General features: G+C 47.3%; 2 protein-coding genes across 2 annotated transcripts in view; both read right to left on the bottom strand.

Annotated features, from left to right (window-relative positions):
• Positions 1-582, bottom strand: part of LONRF3 (LON peptidase N-terminal domain and ring finger 3) — a 27696-nt gene extending 27114 nt beyond the window's left edge. Inside the window, exon 1 of the mRNA XM_044427156.1 lies at positions 433-582. Within this exon, the coding sequence (XP_044283091.1) occupies positions 433-582 (150 nt within the window). The remainder of the gene's footprint in view (positions 1-432) is intronic.
• A 3422-nt stretch (positions 583-4004) lies between these two features.
• Positions 4005-18859, bottom strand: COMMD5 (COMM domain containing 5). Its single transcript, XM_044427224.1, has 7 exons — positions 18653-18859; positions 16397-16557; positions 16043-16071; positions 13289-13339; positions 10217-10312; positions 6538-6613; positions 4005-4546 (listed from the first exon to the last, which is right to left on the bottom strand). Exons 1-7 carry the CDS (start codon positions 18822-18824, stop codon positions 4445-4447), a joined length of 687 nt encoding a protein of 228 aa, XP_044283159.1. The 5' UTR covers positions 18825-18859; the 3' UTR covers positions 4005-4444.
• Positions 18860-19761: the final 902 nt, after the last annotated feature.

Here is a 19761-nt window from a genome sequence, read left to right as displayed (position 1 = left end):
AGGGGCAGGGGCAGGGGCAGCAGCAGGGCCCGCCGCCGCCTCTCCTCGCGCGGCTGCGGCTGCGAATGCGGCTCGCGCGCCCCGGACCCGGACCCAGGCGCCGCCGCCGGCGCCAGCCGCTCCATTCTGCCGGCTTCTCGCGCTCCACGCCCCTCATAAAGGCGAGCGCGGCGCGGCGAGCGGTTATGTAAAGGCCGCGCCGTGTGATCCCGCCGACGTCCCTCGCCGCGCGCGCGCCCGCCCGCCCGGCGCAGCCGCTCATTGGGCCGCGTCTTGCGGGATGGTTACAAAACCCGGGCGGTTTTATAACGTGCTGTTGCGACTCGGGGAAGGGGCGCCGGAGGTGGGGGAGCAGCCCCCTCTGCGGGAGGAGCGCCCGCAGTCCGCCTCGCCTGCCTGCCTCCCGCCGCTCGCCATCTACGTCTCTCGCGCCTTCTCTTCCACTCCAAAGCGCTGCTCCCCAACGCCCTTCTTTCTGCCTCCGCTCTCCTCTCTTTCCCACCCGATCTTCCGCCTTTGTTTTGTCCCCGATCTTTTCTTTGACCCTTCTCCCTGCCCCATCTCTTCTTTCCTTAGCTCCATGTCGTATTTCTCTTTCTTCTGCCCCCATATTTATTTCCTGTTTTTCTTCTTCCTGCTCGTACAGTCTTACCTTTCTTTCCTCTGCCCCCAGTCTTTCGCTCTCTCTGTTCCCTTCCCTTTCTGCCCCAGTCTCTCTCCCTTTCTTTCCTCCTCTACTCTCCGTAGTCGAATTTCTTTCTGAAATCTAACTTGTGGCACAAGACACACGCCCTGCCAGAAATGCCCTTTATCCTGGTGTGCTTTTTCCCACCCCGATATTCCCATATCTCCCGTTGCTTTCCCTCGCGTGCTTTTCCCGTCGGGCAGGAAGGGAGAGCAATGCCTGATTTGATTTACGAGTCTTTTTCGCCGCCTTCCGTGCTGGGACTTCTGCAAGGCAGGAAAAGGCGAAAGTCCGTGATCCTCCGCCCCTGTCCCGCACCCCTTTCGCACAACACTGAAGCCAATGTTTTCAGGGCCAGAAGTACAACCCAGACTTTTGGGAGCGGCCCCTCATGTTAGGAACTAGTTTTTTGTTCTGAAGACTGGTTGCTGCTGTTGGGAAATTTTGGATAAATCCTGGCAGAAAAACGTTGCTCATGCGAACTTTTGTGTTATAAAATAAAACCTGCACTCTTTCTCAAAAGCACCAGCCTTCCAAGCCAAGTCAGTTTAATATTTTGCTGTTGGCTTAAGAAAATGACACTCTTCCCCCTCCCCTCTCGCTCTTCTTCTCCCCTCTAGCTGTAAGCCAGAGCAGACAGGCCATTAGGTTGAATACACAATCATAGCTACAATGTTGCTGCATAGTCCCTGCAGGAATTCACAGTTTACCAAGAAGTATTTAGCTAGCCCAGAGCACTTCCTGCACTATAGCCAATCAGAAAGGTGCAGATCCATTACTCATGGTCTGAGTCTTCCTGATAATGGAATGTAACAGATGAGCTTATGAATAAGGAATTTGCTTGTAAGCCCATAAATTTTAACTCCCATTTTTGTTTTACAGTAAAAACACTGGTTCCACCAGTGCCCTGTGCCCATCGGATTCTGGACAAAAGCCAGAATCAGAATGCCCTTGCCAGCTTGGGCCCCAGATTGGGAAGGCTGCAGTATATCGATACTGAAGAGTAAGCACATTCAGAATAATTTTAAAAAGTCATGGTTCCCTTCATTATTCCCCTGTTGACTTGTTACTGGAGAAGGTTTATAAATCATCATCTAGAGGGCTGCTTCCTCCCATATTAAGCTTCCTGTCGATAAATGGCTTCCTTCAACGTTGTGACTGGGCATCCGTTCCCCCAAGAGGTTCAGTCAGGAGCTACTGGAGGCAGGGTCTTTTTGGTGGGGGTGACTGTAGAACTCTTTCCCAAGACTTCTTCACCAGGGGTCCCTTTTGTGATCTTTGAAGTGTCAAAATTTGGCCACTGAGATCACACAAGACTACCTTAGGGTTGTCCAGCAAAGGTAACTTCCCCAGTGGTCATTTGATTCCCTGCTCTTACAGAGCTTTGCTAGCTAGACCCACAAGAGAGGACAGGCCAGTGCCAAATTGCAGTTGAACCACCCTCCTGGGGTAGTTTGCTTGGAGTCTCCAAAGATCAGCAGCTCAGATCTCTTCCTAGTCTGTGAGGTTTTACCCATAGCCAACATGACAGTTTCCTTGTGCTTTACAGAAGCAGGTCTGCAAACAATCCTACAGCATTACCAGCTGAGCAATTGGAGTGTTTATGGACAGTCCACACCCTCACACCATGTTATCCCATTCAGTTCCAAGGTTTCCCTGCTGGAAAGGCAATTGTTTCATTCATTTCTATTGAAATAGCCTAAATCATTGTTTGTCCACAGTATACACAGCAAACTGTACGGAAGTGGGCTTAGTCAATGTTCTTTGCCTTTGAAGCTACTGTCTGGTGAATCATGGCTTGAAGACCTCATCCAGGCCTTTTTAAGAGATGAAGATTTCACTTTCAAAACAGTTGCAGGTGTGTGTTGCGGCTGGGAGCAGGACTCCATTCATAGACACATTGCCTGATTGCCTCTTGCAGTGGGGAGCAGTCACTTAGGGTCAGATATTGAACCAAACCAATGGGACGGCTTGTGCTGGAAAACTGGGCTCATGGAGAGATGAAGCAGAGAGAAGCAGACTTGCTCAGCTTGTCTTCTAAAAGCGCAGTTCTTCTAAAAAGGCTCTCTCTGTGTGTATCCATGTGGGGCACACACAATCTCATGCCTTTTCTGGTAAGAACGCTCTAAACACGGAAAGCTCAGCGTGAGGTACAACCCTGTAGCAATCATTTAAAGAGAAGAGCAATCTTGGAAAGCCATGGGCTTTCTTCCTGCAGGAGTGGAGCAGGGGTTTTCTGGTTACTCAACAGGGCAGTCTTCCACTGAGTGTCCTCCAGATGGGTTGGATTTCAACTCCCATCACTTGCAATCAGCAAAGCCAATGAGGTCTGTAAGCCCCAAAGCTTCTGGAGGACATCAGGCTGGGAAGCCTGCAAGAGAAGGAAGAATAGGGGGCCAGCATTCTTGTGCTGCTGTTCCGTCTGTTGTGGATGTTCACGTGGTATATTGAAAGCAAAAGCAGAACTGGTGGGAAACCCAAGGCTCGCTGCTGTGCAAAAGGGCAAAAAACTAACAGGAGGAGGAAGTCAACAAAACAACCCCGAGGCCTACAAATGATGCTGTCCTGTGTGGGGGACTGCTGCTGTGATGGACCTACAAGCCATTGCCATTGCCCATGAATGAAAGCCCTCCAAAATGTTCTATCCATGACGGTCCTGCCCAGTCTTATAAATTCCAGGCTGTGCCTTCCTTTATGGAGTCGATCCATCTCTTGTTCGGGCTTCCTTTTCTTCTTCGGCCGTTGGCTTTCCCTGGCATGGTTGCCTTCTCCTGGGAGTCTTGCCTTCTCACGATGTGCCGGATGAGGGAACCAAACTCCCAGAGGGATTAGAGTAGCAAACCCCAAGCAGGGCATGCTTTGCACTGTCACATTTCTTGCAAGCCCCACTTATCTAGGGATAGTTCTGCTACATGCATCACCCATTCCGAGAGTGAGAGAGAAGGGATGGCTTCACCCACTTTTGCTTCTGCTCCACCCACTGCTGATGGTCTTTCCATGGAATGCCAGCCTGCAGTCACCAGCAGATCAGCCAGACAAAATATGTACTCCAACACAAACTTTCCTGCTTTTAAGCACCATGTAGACTCAGATGGCATTATATACACCACAATTCGATAAGAGATGCCTGGATGAGGCAACATCTAGACAACTCCCCACTCCCTCAAAAAGCCAACTGGGAGGCCATGTGTGGACCTGTGGATGTTTGGGAGTTATGTCGTGCTTCAGCAAAGCAGAGTCTTGAATTCATTTCACACAGCATGAATAAATGTACAGCAGCAAAGCCATTTTTTTTAAAGAAACACACTGAACTCCATGCTGATTTTCAGCGAAGGGTTTTGGGGTTTTTTTCTTTTTGTCATCTGAAAAGCAGAGACCTCCTTTGCCACCCCCTTTCATACTCCGCATGTTAACGGAACAGATCGCTCATAAACTCACTGCAATAATTAGTGGGATGAATCATAGCTCATTTGGAGAGGGCTTCTTGGCATGGCAAGGGATGGCTGTTTTTGAGATGTTTTGATGAATCATGCGAATTTAGCTCATCCGGAGGGGCAATGCTAATGCAGTTTATATGTACAAGTAAAAGATAAATTCAGGTAAAAGCAGCACATTTCAGCACTTGACTGGGAGAATATTTACAGCTTGTATCAAAAAGGTTATGTTACAACGCATACCACTGCAAAACAGGAGTTTGTTTGCTCTTTTGGGTAATTCCCAGGTTAGCTTCAAGTCTTAATGATTTTAATAAGAAAAACTTCAGTCCTGAATCTTCAGAATGCTTCTTTTCTCCAAGTCATTCATTTCTTTCAGGATCAGAGCAACGTTGTACCTTAGTTCTTGGAACTTTGCAACCGGCACCTAGGAAAAAATATATATGCATTTCTTTAAATATACACATTCTGAAGGATTTTTATCTAGTCCATCTCAACCTTGCATGAACTTATTCACAGGCAGTTCCATCCCAGTTCCAGATCAACCTGCATTTTCAAAAATGAGAATTTTAAAAACAGCTCAAAATGGCATACATTTCCCACAAAATCCACATTTTTATACATTTACTCCTCAAATTTGCATTTTTATACACATTTTGTATGTGTTTCGTACTGTGAAGTTGGAGAAGTGCAGCATGCACAGAATAATATTAGTCTGGGAGGCGTGACTCAGGAAGGTTTATTAAAATGCAAATAAAATCCCCTTGCATCCATAGTCAAGGTATGTTCTCTATAGGGTCAAGTGAACTGAACCTATAGCATGAACATGTCCCTGCACTAGTGAAGGACTGACCCTGAACTTGAGAAATCTGAGCCACTAGGAAATCTTGCCCAGTTGCTTGTCTTCAAAAGTGAAAGCATATTGCAATGAAGGGTGGCTTTGCCAATAAGCCCCAAGGGTGTCAGTGTTCAAAATATTATGGCACAGGGCTGTGCAACTTTGGCTACTGGGCAGTAAATAAATACAATAAACAAACACATACAGTTGCTAAATATGTAGCAGATAAAGGTATGCAATTCTTTTTAAAATGGTCACTTGCAATCCGTTTTGCTCACCAGAAACCTGCCAATAACTGTTGTCTGAGGACCATTTAAAACATTTTTATATACAAACAAGAACTGTCTTATTTTCAAACAACTGGTCTGGCTTCTCTTTTGAGAGAGAGCAAGAGAGAGATCAGGATAACTAAACAGTCACATCTGTGTATAGGTTATTTATTATTATGGCTCCCACCCAATGAAATAAATTTTCAGTTAAATATATGAATTTCAGCTGATTAAACTCGCTGATCAAATCTGCAGACATTTGCATATGTGCGAGCAGTGACAATGAATGAGTGTATTTTACCTGTACAAGATGTGTATTCATGTGGCAGAGGTATTATGAAGTTACAGGCCAGCTGATGATGCTTAGAATTACTTTGGTTAAACATTAAGAATAGTTAATTTACTTGTAAAGATCTCCTGGCTGATGAATGAGGGGGACACCTTAATCTGAATTAGATTGATGAAAGGACTGTACATTGCAGCCCTTATTACAATGACATTTTATTAAAACCAGAACAGAACAAAACAAAACCCCAAAAATGAAACAACTAGCTCAAATGCCCATAAAGCAAACATCAACTGTCTGGTTGTATAACTTAATATAAAGAAACATGCAGATTCACTCACTGTTAGAACTTCCTTCCCTTCTTCTGCTGGAAAGCCCCGAGTAAACCAAATATATAAAGCTGCATGATCTCAACAAATGAGGGTTCTGACTTATAAAAATGTGATCTCTGAGAAATCTATTTCCCTTTCAGTCCAAATGACAGGGTTACGTTCTCTTTTCTCAGTCTGTCAAATCTCTTCATTAGGATTTCAGACGAGATGCAGAAATGGCTACTTAGGCAGCCCGGCTGCAATACACCAATCTGCTTCCCACATCCCACTTCATCTTTCAATTGAAGCTTCTTGAGGGCATAAGCTATGTGCTTAAGCGTGGCTCCACTTGGCTTCGAAATCAGCGCTGCGTAGGCAAAATGCAGCCTGCCCCTGGGAAAATGGCTTTGTATCCACCAATTCGCATCTTCGCTTTCCACACTGATTAACGCAGTTCTGCCTCACTGCTGCCTGGGCGCCTCCATTCTGCCTACCCTTCGGAAATAAAGGGAATGAGGACTTGCAAGGCACTGTGGTGGGACTTGTGTCACAAATGGCCGCAGAGTGTGCAGCCTTCTCTGAAAGACTGTTTCACAAGTGCCGGGGAGAACAATCCAGGAAAAAGGAATCGCCTTTTGGGGCTTGGCATTTCTTGCAACCCTGCAAAGAATTTAATGTGAACCATTTCGCACAGTGTCAGTTATCGCGACTTACCTCAAAGCGATGTGCTGACCCATCCGAAAGCTTCAGTTGCATCAAAATGGATGGCTGCAAGGCACGCGCCAAGGAGCTGGAAGCGATCACACGCTGACCATTAGAGCAATGTAGGAAGGAACACCTGGACAAGTCTCAATTGAGCCTCTAAGTTCCACAAACAGACAGGCCTTCCTTGTGCATTACAAGGAATATGGGCTGAATAGAAGCTGCCATTAAATCAAGGGTTGTCTTTACTTGTGCACCATGATTTAACTATTTATTATATGAGATTTACATTCTGCCTTTTTCTTTTTTAAAAGAACTCAAGGCAGCTTAAATCATCATTTTCCTCCTGCTTTCAATCTTATCCCCACAACAACTGCCCTGTGAGGTAGGTTGGGCTGAGAGGCTGTCATGTGGGGGTCTCTATGGCCGAGTGGGGCTAGAAGCCAGATGGCCCGAGTCCCCGGTCCGCGCCCTCGGCCATTGCACCCGCCTGGCTCCTTTAAGGCGCTTGACACAGCCAGAGCGTAGCAGCTATGCTGGGGTGGAAGGGCAGCCCATGGCGAGGTCTGAGGCTGGGAAAATAGCTCCCGACTCTTTGCAGATGCTCACTCTTGTGCACATTAATACACTGCCATCCATGGCCTGGGTACTTAGCGCACCAATCTGCATATGCTAACTGATATTCAAATTTCAAAAAGTAGATGCTTTGAGAAGGATTTATTTAAATTTAACAGGTGGCAAAAGGCTCATTCATTTCCCATATGAATCATCTCCAATAAAATACTCTTCAATCAATCTGCACCTTACCCATCCCATTCCAAACAAAGGGAAAGTATTCCCACCTCCCCGCTAAGCTTAATTGTCATACAAAAAAAGAGGGGAGGGGGTATTGCAGTATGGGAAAGGAGGGGAGAGTTTGCTCCTTGATCTCGTGCAATTTCCCTTGAAAATGGCCCTTCTGCTGGGCAAGCTATGATGGGGAAAAGTTTCCATTGGCCCCAGGGGCCAGGCCTAGCTGCTCCCCTGATGTCAGCTATTTTAGGATGCCACACTCTTCTCTTCCCATACCCTACCATCTTCCCCTAAGTTTATTCTCATGTTCTCAGTCCTACAAAAAGTGTGTTTCTAAATTTTTTTTTTGCCAGAAAACAAATCTGTAGTGACAGAATGCATGGATAATGAATGGATCCCAAGTCAGTCTTGCCAGTTTCAAAATTGTTATCAGTTCTCCCATTTCCCTGGCCCACGCCTGATGACTAAAAGGAAGTTCCCCAAGCCCATCACACAGCCAACTGCATGTGTGCGAAGAGGAGTTAAAAGAAGGGTGTACATAAAAATCACAAGCATGTAGTACCCAGACAAGATAAATCAGATCCAAATCCATTTGGAGCACCAGAAAATGCACAGATTTAGAAGCCCCATATCACTGGGATCCATCCATCTCACTGACATGGTACCAAAGCCTTCTGGCCTCTAAGCTGGAAAAAGGGCCCATTTCAGAGGCAGGCTTGTTTTATTCTCTCTGACGCCGAGAATGGCAGATGAATCATCCAAGGGCACCGGTTCTGCCTGACAGCTGATGCTGGCAGAATCTGGACAGAAAGCAGCCAACGTCAGAGCTAGATGGATGAGGCTGAAGTCTCTCCATGTTTCTAAGTAAAGGCTGTTGCCAGTTGATAAACAGGATGTCCCAGGGGAAGGCTGGGAGGATGGAAACTGAGAAGGCAGAGCATCCAAAAATGGAACCCACGCTGTCCCAGCAAGGTTGGCTCGCATACGGAGGAGAAGACTTTTATATTTTATACTTTTTATTTATTTTATATTGTTAATTTTAATTTTATATTGTTATTTCTGTATTTTATTGTATTTTATTGTGTTGTAAGCCGCCCCGAGGCTTCGGCAAGGGGCGGCATAGAAATGTTCTAATAATAATAAATAATATTTGGCTGCATGGTTTCCAGTCCTTCCTTGCCACCATTTTGGGTTCCCCCGTCTCTCTTATTCTTTCCCTCTGCCTGTGCGTGTGCACAAAGCCAGTGCACTAAAAGCACCCTTGGTTCTGAATGGAAACCCAGGCCGGGAGAGAAGTTATTTATCTCTTAACAACTCAGGCTGAGAAAAGAGGTAATCAACAGGTGAATCTTCTCCAACTACAGCTGACCAGCTCCCTGACTGCTGTCACTCCATCCAGGAACACTGGGCCTGGGAATGACTTGGACCAACCGTATTCTCATGTATAACGGCATGCAATGAGCAAGCTGCTAACTTTTCATGAGAAATAGATCAACAACATCGATTGCGAGCTCAGAGCGCCCATCAGTGGAGGGGAAGCGCTCAGCAAGGTTAGCCCCTCCAGACTTACTCCCCTGTAATTGGCCTCAACGTAATGGTGATGCAGAACAACCACATGCGTGTCTATACTACCTATTCTCAAAGTCATTTACAGCAAACTGATATACAGAAAAATACAAAATATATTACTTAAATCAATAGCGTAAAACAGGGGTGGAGCATTTGTGCTCCTCTAGGTGATCAAGGGTGTACCTAAATATTGACTACACTGACTGGGGCTGCTGGGAATTGCAGTCCAAGACAGCTGTGGTTCCTCACCATTGGACCAGAACATCAACAAACACAGAAAATAGGAAATCACAGCAGTCTCACTGTCAACGTTTCTTTAAAAGCCTGATGGCATTAGAGTCTTTGTTGCCAGCCCAACAGCAGCACTTATGCATACAGAGCTGAAATTGTGATTTGTGACACATTGTCGAATGTTTGTTGTTACTGCTTATTAACTGGTACTGTGTTCTTTTTATCGATATATTTATGCCACTGTATTTTATGTTCACTGGTTTGATAACTTCTGTGCAAAGCAAAATATAACTTTGAATAATAAATAAGCTTCCAAACTGTCTTTAAGAACTAGTTGCACGTAATACTAACTCATGGTTTATTTAACGCATGGTGTCTTGCTCTATCTTGGTTTTTCCTGGCAGATGTCTAAATGACTGTTGTTTGTTTTCATAGTCTCTGAGTTGCTTGTTTCCCTCCTCCTTTGTCCACCCAAGTGCCTTTCCAGCATTGTAGTAAGGCATGTGGAATGCCACGGGTTTTGTGCATGTTAGTCAGCAGTCTCTGTAGCATGGTAAAACAAATAATGAAAAACCCGTATGTCTGGTTCACACGCAATGAAAACCCATGGTTCATGAGTTCATGCCCAACAACAAGCCAAGAGTTCTCTTTCTGGTTAGTGTAGTTTGTTGGTATGGCAGGGTATGCTCAACACAAAAATTCAGAATTCAACAACTCATGTGTTAGTAGTTCTATGTGAAACTGCTCAGAGAGCAAAAGGAATTGCTCACACAACATGACAAACAGCACATATTATTGTGGTCTGTTAACCATAAACCACGGCTAACCAATCACAGTCTGTTAACCACAAACTACCTATGATGCATTATGGATTATGAACTCTGGGTAGTCTGCAGTTAACAAAACTATGGTTTGTTAGTGTGGTTGGGTTCACACAACAACATAACCCATGACTCAACCCACAGGTGGGTTTGAACCAGCTCACTGACTGTAATCTTGTACAGCTGTGGGAGCTTCCAAATTAGAAGTGGCAGCCTAGGCAGATTCAAATCTCATATCCCAAACCACAGCGATTTTAGGTGGACCCATCATTCCATACCTGGTAGAAAGAGCCACGTCCACTCTCCATCTGAAGTCAGTGATTCTAGGCAGCTTGCTGGTCTGCTTCTGAAGTGCAGCTTCTAGAACTGGCCGCCTGCCGGTGAGAAGAAACAGAGAAACACCTTTGCCTTCTGGAAAATAAGTCTTTTGTGATTGGCTAAGCCCACCACAGGTGTCCTTTTATGAATGGGGAAAAGCCCTGTGTGTCAGCACCCTCGACAACACATCATCCCTGTTGTAAGGCACAGTATCTGGGGAGTGGGAGGGCTGCCTTGCTCTTGAATGGACAATTGCGCCCATGAGCTTTACCAAGCATCTGCTCCTGAGGATTAAATTTTCTATAATGTCTTTGCTGATATGCATCAAGATAGCTTCCTGGATTGATGATACCACTAGTTAGGAAGGCAGGGAGGTGAAGGAGGGCGCTGCCATGGATGCGAAAGGAGGTGGTAAGAGGGATTAGATGTAAGAGGAATCTCCGCAGGAAATGGGCACTGGGGCAAACTGACAAAAGGGTATATCGGGAGGAGGAGGCCTGATGCAGAAGGATTCTTCGCAAGGCTAAGGCTGATTATGAGCTGAGACTTGCCAAGAATATCAGGAGCAACAAAAAGGGCTTCTAGCAGCACGTAAATAGCAAGAGGAAGGGGAGACAGGCAGTGGGACCGCTGAATAAGGGGGGAGGGGATTCAGTGACTGATGTGAGGGAACAGGCACAGATGCTAAATGATTATTTTGCTTCTGTGTTCTCCCCAAAGCAGGATGGGGGAGATCTACATGGGGCATCGAGAAGGACAGGATGTGTACCAATGGAGCAAAGCTAGGGGAATCCAGGTTCAATTTGGACGCCAGGGAGTACTTCCTGACAGGTAGGACCCCATAGGTATGGAATGGGCTTCCATGGGAGGTGGTTGAAGCCCCATCGGTGCGGATGTTCAAGGACAGGCTGGACATGCACATGGTAGGCATGTCATGAATGGAGCCGGCTGGAGTCAGGGGTCAGACTAGATGGTTCGGGAGACCCCTTCTGACTCGCTCTGCTTCTGTTTCTATTTCTATTTCTGGACTCCTCCTGGGGCTGTGCCTACGAAGACTCACAGTTGCTTCCACATTCTCCACTCCCCCGCTGCCCACGAGCAGGTAGGCCCATTCCAACTCAGCAGCCTATTTCCCATCAGGACTAGTGGCATGGATCACCTGTTCTCCATGAATGTGCTCGATGCCCTCATAAAGTTCTCCACATTGGTGGCCGTCACCCTACTATGTAAGAGCAAACTTCACAGCCTCAGTGTCTGTTGTGTGAAAACGGGATGTGGCATTATGCAGAGGCAGAGCACCGGTCCTTTTGACACTAAAGGGTCTGCACTGAGGGAGAGGGTTCCGGGCAGAAGCCTCCCCCAACCCCACATGGAGACGCTGCAGCCTGGACCCAGGGCACTGAGCATGCCAAGCACGTGCTCAGCCACCAAGCACCTCCCTTTCTTTTCTCTGTCTCCAGTTTCCCAAGTGCACTTCAGCAGATGAAAATGTGCTCGCACCTACTTTGGCTCAGCAAGGCACAGTTACATAAACCTCAACCATCTGCCTTTTGTCAGAGCTGAGAAGTTCCATGTGGTGTAACTCCACTGTATAGAGAGTTGATCATTTTTGGTTGCACTTTTCTGCATCTTCTCCAGGTCTACAGTATCTTTTTCAGAAGGAGTGATTAAATAGCCGTAAAAGCATGCCCAGACAAACCTACCCTTTCTCCCAGGCGTCTCTTTCTTGTAGGAAACGAATGCACCAGAACCTCTCAGCCGCAGTCAGCACCCGGTTCATTACCAAATAACATCACAGCACAACCTCTGGCACACAGCCAATGCCATCCTGCCCACTAGATTTATCTTCCTTATGTAACACTCAGAGCTCCCTTGGGTAGCTTTTCAGAACCTTCTTATGCATTCCATTTTTTGTTTTTTTGCAGGACTCAAACTCATCACACATCCATGTCTTTTTCTACCGAAAGAAAAACTTGCAGCACAGTGCAAGGGATGCACACAAAAATAAACAGAGGCACTGCTCAGAAGCAGAGTCCATGGGGGAAACTGTGCTAAGAAAAGGCAAGTGTTGCAGAGTGCTCATGGGTCAGCACCTGCGCTATCACGACCACCCTCTTCCTCAGAGGCAGTTTGCCACATTTAAGGAAATGTGGCACCTGGATTTTCTGCACGGACACTTGCACACTAAGACACAGTTCACACATCATGCAAAGCCAAGGTTTGCGTTGAAATCCGGCTTGTGAAATGTGGTTTGTTGCTGTCTCTGAACCTATTCCTACAGGTGGGCCACAGTTTGTTAACCAGCTATAAACCACTAATAAAAGCCATCATTTAAACAAAGGCTTGTTGCAAAGCCTAAACCTGAACTATGGCTTATCCCTGGCTTGCCTGAGGCTTGTCTGCATTGAAACAGAGGTGCCTGATAAATGCAGCCAGGAAATGAAACTGGTCTAAAGGTCTGCAAAATGGATAGAAAAGACACAGACCAGAAATGGAGAAACCAAGACTTTTTCTGTCTGCAAGATAAGGCATGCCCAAAGAAACTAACTAAAGTTACCATAACTCAAGGCTTTGTGTTATGTGTGAATGCGACACATTGTTTCAGGTGCCCAGTTGTTATTAATTTTACAGGAAGTACTTGAAACTCTGAGACAGAAAAACGAACACCCTACAAAGCAAAATCTGTCACAAAAACGTCACTGGTGTTACTTTGTAGAGGTGATCAAACAAAGTATCACTCGAATGTTGTGCAGGAGGCCTACTGGCTTGACCTTCACCACAGAGGCTGAATAATTACTGCTTTCACAACCTTTTGTGTCGGGAATCTGAATCCGGCCTCTAGAATATCAACTGTGGAATGGATAAGACATGCACCTCTCCTACCATCAGTGGCCAAAGTGCTTATCACAGAGGTACTTAAGAGGATGCAGGCAGGACCTGCTGATAGCGAAATATGTTGGGAAGAGGTGTGGCTCAGGGAACAATACACAGGGAAGGGATGATCTCCCACAGGACTTAACAGGTCCACTCACCTGTTCCCAAAGGCTATGGTAGCAAAGTCCAAGATGAAATCTTCCGGAATCCTTAAAGAGAGAAAAGGACAAAAGTAGCACATGAATTCAACAGCGAAAATTTTTCTCTTTACCCAACAAATTAGTTGCTGTTTTTAAAGGCTGTTCAGGTTCCAGTGGAAGATTAAATAGGGAGCAAAGGGGAAAACGGCGACATTGGCATTTCTGTCTCTATTATGCAGCTCATCAAAATGGAAAGTGGCTTTTTTTAAAGGTGCCTTGAATTGCAAGCTGATGCAATAAGCTTTTACGTGTGTAGCAAAAGGGTTTAGAATGAATAAAATAAAAAGGGGGTGGGGGAGGGAGGGGCAATGCTGGGAGGTGCAGAACTTTCTTTTTGCAGGACAAAGCTTTCCAAACTGGGGGAAAACTGCTCACAATGTCAGAAACCGGGAAATGATTGGTGGTTTCAAGAGAGGGTTTGTGACCATCTGGGGAAACCCCAAGAGCTGCACTAGGTCCCTGGAGGAGCAGGTGTGGCCCCTGGTTCTGCACCCGATTTTACCTGCCATCATCAATTAAAAGGCATGCAATCAATCCACTGTGAATTATTACATTGGCAAACAACCCTAATATTTCTACTTTTTTCCTACCCCTTCCAGCCACATTCAAACAGAAATTGAGTTCTTAGGACAGGTTTTATCAAAAAATCCAGTCTTGGCCCACTGGCTGCTCCTTGAGGCACTGCAGTCAGGGGATGCCACCCTAACCAGTCTTTACCCGGAGGCTGGAGGCATTTTCTGCTACCTTTGCGCAACAGAACACCCCCAGGACTAGCTGAGGCGCACATGTGCTGAGCCCTAAGCTGCAGGGCCAATGGAAACACACCCTGCGGGAGTCGTTCGCATTGCAATGGAAATTCGGAGCAAACAGACAGGTTACTGCTTCTCCGCCTTCCGTCCCTCTCCCAGGCGTAGCTTCGAGGCAGGGAAAGGATGACCAACCAAGGCATGCTCAGAGCAACTCCTAGAGCATGTATAAAAGTACGGTCCCGAAAGATTCTTTAAGGGAGAGTCAGATGGGGGGAGAGGGGCCACGGGCTCTGCCGCCACGGCCTGCCATGGCTGGGCACCTGCCAATGCCCACGGTCCCATAGTGGGCCCAACAGGGGCCCCTGCTTCTCCCCAGTGCTGCCATTTGCCATGAGGCCACCAATCCATCTGCGACGGGGATGCAGTCGACCACACCATTCTGCCAGGGGCTTAATTATTCCAGAGGTTAGTTTAGCCAAAAGAACACTGTGCAGTGATGTAGGGGGAAGAAGTGAAATTGATACCCATGTATTTTAAAAACCTTGTCAAATCTTTGTTGTGAGGGCTTTAGCTCTCCTGTTTTGTTTTTTCATTCTGCCCGACGGGAGACATCTAACGTGTGGCTTTAAAAGCAGGCTTTTATGCAATGCTTTATGCTGAGCCACCCGCTCGAGATTTTGGCTAAGTCCATGTAACAAACATCATGTTTTGCTTGCTAATTAGAACAAGTGATCACACCCAGACAATGCAGGCAGGTTTCACTAGTTACACCACCATTCTTTGAAAACAAAGGAAATGTTGAAAAATAGGACAGTGCCTCTCATTCTAGAGTCAGTTATCTGTCTGTAAGTTTAGTAAAAAACGTGTTTGATATGTACATGCGTAGAATTGAGAAAGATGCAGTCTATTATCATTACATTGCCTATCCAACCTGTCTTTTCCTCTCTTGTAAGGACCCCAAGGGAGCTTCCGCAATTCTGCTCCTCTCAATTTTATCCGGTATGTTAGGCTGACAGTCCATGACCAGCCCAAATCCAGAAAGCTTCATGGCCAAGTGGGGATTAGAACACAGAAAGCTGGAGCCCAAGCCCAGCACTCTGACCACCATGCCACAGTGCTTTTCTTTAAATCATTATTTATTAGCCTCCATGTTGTAGTAGCTGAACAGGGTCAAGATGCAGTCCTAGTGAGTAAAATGGGCAATGCCCTCAACTTTCCCCAGAGGACTGCTGTGAGAAATGGAAGGCGCACTCAGCATCCTGGCCATCACACGGCGCCAGGTGGGTTCTGACGACCTTGCCAGCCAGCCAGCCAGGGCATCCAAGCGGGTGCTTCTCCAACCAGCAGTTCCGAGGGCTGAGAGGCTCCGTTGTGGTAGGTGGGGATGAGGCAAGCCGCTACCTGCCCTCTTCTGCTGCAGCGATGCAGCCTGCCTAGACTGGGACTCCAGCAGTGAGCACTTACCACGCTCTGTAGAGAATTCCTGGTCCAAAGCTTGGCCTTGGGGACACAAACCCTCAAAATCTGAGGCCAGGGTGACTTCGGTGCCCTCCCTGTGAGGCATTCCTCACCTCACGTGGAGTGAAGCTGCAGCTGTTGTCAAAGGCTGCCCCATTTTGGTGTGCCACTCCTTTGCCGGGGGGACTGCGCCCACTGCCAGTTTGCTACCAGGCCAGATCTAAGGTTTTGGTACTAGTAAACAAAGCCCTGAACAATCTGGGACGAGGACACCTGAGAGGCGGCTTTCTCCCCCAGCAACCTGCCATCACTGTAATCCTAGGAGGTCTGCAAGGAGGTCCACCTGGAGCCCGCCAGGGAAAGAGAACACTTTGGGGGTGCAGCCCCTCCCAGGCACTTAGCACATCGTAGACTCAGCAGAAGCTGCTTCTCCATCATGGAAGCATGGAAGCAGATTGACGCAAAGCACAGAGGGACTGGATGGAACTGGAGCAAACAGACATACCGAAGTGCCTTTAGATCTTCTTTGAAAACCTGCAAAAAAAGCAAAAACAACAACAGAGAAGAAAACAAAGAGAGGAAAGTCACATGTACACTTTTGCAGTTTTTGAAAGAAGTAGGGTAGCACTCCCTAAACATCTGTGAATACAAACTGGATGTGTCCACGTGTACCCTCCAGGGAGCTGCTGTTGTTTTCTGGGCTTGCCCCAGCAAATTTCAGCAGTCTGGCAGCCAGGGCTGCTTCAGAGGAAGGCAGGGGAGAGCAGGCAGCCTGCTTGCTGCCCGCCCTGCTTTAGAACTACCGACACACTCGTGGGCCTGGTTTGTGTGTGCTGGCAGGGATGCATTTTCTACTCACTTCCTGCTTAAGGGAGGCCACAGGGAGCCTCAGAGCCTCCCGGAGTAGGGTATACATGCCCGAGATGAGGACCGCGAGCTGTTCTTCAGACAGGTCGGTGCTCTCAGCAATCATCTGCACCGATGCTTTGCAGTCTCTTCCTTCTAATGCACTGACAGTGACTGGAAAACAACAGAAAGAACACAGGATATAAAATACCAGCTGAGGCAATTCTGTAAAGGTGTGGACATTGTTTCATCACAATCATTTATTTAGTTATTTATTTATTAGATTTCTAATCCACCCCATTAGCCCTGGGTGGGTTACAACAATAAAAACCGTAGCAAAACAATATGAAACAACAAAAACTTCATAACCACTAAAAACAATAGAACAACGATAAAAACACATCCACCAGAACTCCAGATTTCATAAAAGACATATCCCCTTCTGTTAGATACCACTGAACACCAGTTTAAAAATTAAAATATTGGTAGAATAAAGAAGTCTTTGCCTGATGCCAAAAAAAATATAAAGATGGTGCCAGGCGAACCATTTTGGGAAGCTCATTCCAAAGTCGGGGTGCCACTCCCAAAACGGCCCTTCTTCTTGTTGTCACCCTCCTTATGCCCAGAGGAGGGCGCTCCCTCAGAGGGCCTCAGATGCAGATCTAAGGGGCTGGGCAGGTCCACATGGGAAGAGGAGCTCCATGGCCCTGAGGGGCAGCATGGGATATTTCCCCACCCTGGAAACTTCATGGGGCTGGTTGCAATGAAGAGCCCCCACAGGACTCTACTTGACACCTGGGGGCTACATCACGGCAAGGAAAATGTGCAGGGGGGTTTCAGCAGCCCTGAGATCCAGAAAAGGCCCCTTTCCTCCCACTACCGGAGGAAATTGGTCCCTCTAATGCCGGCTCAGTTAGTGCCAACAGGATGGTGGCATGGAGGGATTTGGTGGAGCAACAGAAAACTGGCTTATTGAGGCTTGGTGAGATCTTCTTGAAAACTGGGGTCACTGAGAAGCAAGAAAGAGTCATCCATGCACTCAGAGGCACCCCACAATTTGCAAAGCACAACCAAACAACCCCTGCATCCCTCACAGGACAAACTTTCCCACTTCACCCTAAATGTAATACACTCAGTATTTTAATGATTGGAACATTTCCCCCCCTCCCCCATATGCACGAATTTGTCTCCCAATACTTTAATAATGCTCACTGAAGTCCTTCTCCTGGTATCTCCTTTATCATAGGCGTGCTATGCCTCAACAGGAGAACAGGCCTTTTCTGCAGGGACACCATGCAATGGAGTGCCCTTCCCAAAGAGGTTTGTGGGCTGACTCCGTTGCAATCTTTTCAGTACAAGCCAAAAGCAGAAGTATTTACCCAGGTGCCTTCATTTTCTGCACGTGCCTGTAGAATTATTGGTTTTATCTATTTCATTTTTCTAAGTTTCTAAGTTTTCTTAGCTTCAAATCTCTATGGACGGTTTGGTAGAATGAAGCATGAAAACCTGTATTCAATCTCCTGGACTAAATCCCATTAAACTCAGTGGAGTTTATTTCTAAGTAGACCTGTATAGGATTATATTTATTTATTTATTTCCTGCCAACTTGACCCAGGGGCCTTCTAAGCAGATCTGACTAGGCTTCCCCAGACTGGTTCCTTCCAGACCCACCAGTTCCCGTTAACTCAGGCCAGCATAGCCAATAGTCAGGAATGCTGGGCACTGTAGTCCAAAGCTGCTAATGCAGGATCCTAGGCCAGGAAAGGCTGGATTATGTTACATTCCACTGCGTTCAACAGGGCATGCTCCGAAAGGTGCGCAATGCAGGATGGTTTTTAACATGTACTGCCTTGACACACGAATTTAAAGTGAACATAGTGAAATTGGTTGCGCATTGTAAGGGTGGAAACCTGTGTGTGTTTTGACAGGAAAAAGTCCTAAAACTCCCAGTGTGCTGGGTCATGCAGTGATTATAAGGCTTTTCCCAGTCTAAATACGAATAGGATGCATCCTAAAGCACACTGGCATCTCATGATGAAGCCCTGTACATAATTCCGTTGTTAAATAAAGATATATAAGGCAAAGACATTGTAATATATTACTTTAGTTTGTTGCCCGTCTCCTCTAAGAGTGCGGTCAGGTTTCGTTCTTGTATTGCACAAGCGGGTTGGCCGGACTACCACGCCCGTTCTCTTCGCCGCTGCGCAGGGTGGGACTGATGGGATCTGTAGTCACACGCGCCTCGCCCCCGGGCTTGCTGTGCTTTTACCTTTGAGAAGCTTGCGGAAGGTCTCCTTGCTCAGCTCCCCGACGCTCCTGGCCATCGCTTCCACCTCCGGGGGCAGCCGAGCCCCCAGAAAGCTGACCCGGTCCAGGCCGCTTTCGCCGGAAAGGCCCGCGAGCGGGTAAGGGGGCGACGCCGCCTTGCCCAGCGCCGCCATCTCGCCGGCACCGGGCAGCGAGCGGCCACACGGCCGAGCCAAGGAAGAGCGAGCGGCGCGCCGGCGGCCCGGTCTCGTGACCAGCCCGTTCCCGGGGAACGTTCCATTGGGCCACGGGCGCCCCCTGATGGCCCCAGGCGGAAATGCGGGAAGGGCCAATCGGAGCAGAGGGCGTGGGTGGTCCCGTATCGGAGGGGCCCCGCAACCTTTCCAGCTTTCATTCTGATTCGTATACGGGCCGCCCGTGGAGCGCCAGGGTGCTGCAGCTTCTTTGGGGGTGGCGTCCAGTACCTTGGTTGGGGACATGTTTCTCTCCTCTGGGAGACGCAACAGGAGGCAAAACCTTATTTTACATTTGATAAATGTACCTGTGTTTGAACTATTTGAACACACATGGCAATGAGACAGTACATGGCAAGCAACATGTGGGTTTCCCTGGTCATAAGTTATGTAATGTCTCACGAAATTGCAGCAAACCACTTGATTCTCCCCGTAGCTTCCAGCAACTTCTTTCCAGCTAGCTCAGAATGGTTCATCAGTCTCCAGTGCGTAAAATCTACCTTTTAATTGCCTGTAAGCAGGGATTATGTAACCAATCTCTGCACAGCGCTGGCATGCTGGGAATTGTACGTCCCCTTTCTATTCAAACTTGCATGGAAGTGTTCCCTTAACTGTATATGAAATTATACCCAGGGGAAGCTGGGTTAGCGCCCTTGTCAATAGGGTGCCTTACCCTTTGCAGCTTGCCTTTTGGGCTGCGTAGGAGCTATCCGTGGTCCTGCAATTGGGGTCAGCTGCATGGAGGGCTCTTATTATTGTTTAATAAATAAATAATAAATAAATAAATAACTCCCCACATACAAACTGGGAGGGATGAGAAGCCCCACTGACTCCGTCTTGGTGTGTGTTAACGCTGCGGCGTGGGCACTTTCTCCTA

Source organism: Varanus komodoensis, unplaced genomic scaffold, assembly GCF_004798865.1.
Source record: "Varanus komodoensis strain SLA01 unplaced genomic scaffold, ASM479886v1 scaffold18_3, whole genome shotgun sequence".
Classification (NCBI taxonomy): Eukaryota; Metazoa; Chordata; class Lepidosauria; order Squamata; family Varanidae; genus Varanus; species Varanus komodoensis.
Note: the sequence above shows the minus strand (reverse complement) of the source record. Positions and strands in the feature narration are given on the sequence as shown.

Coding starts and splice junctions, on each gene's coding strand:
- COMMD5 (XM_044427224.1), bottom strand. CDS start 18,824: ATGGCGGCGCTGGGCAAGGCGGCGTCGCCCCCTTACCCGCTCGCGGGC. Junction 16,072..16,396: donor TGGCCTCCCTTAAGCAGGAA/GTGAGTAGAAAA, acceptor CTTTTTTTGCAG/GTTTTCAAAGAAGATCTAAA. Junction 6,614..10,216: donor GACGTGGCTCTTTCTACCAG/GTATGGAATGAT, acceptor GATCGCTTCCAG/CTCCTTGGCGCGTGCCTTGC.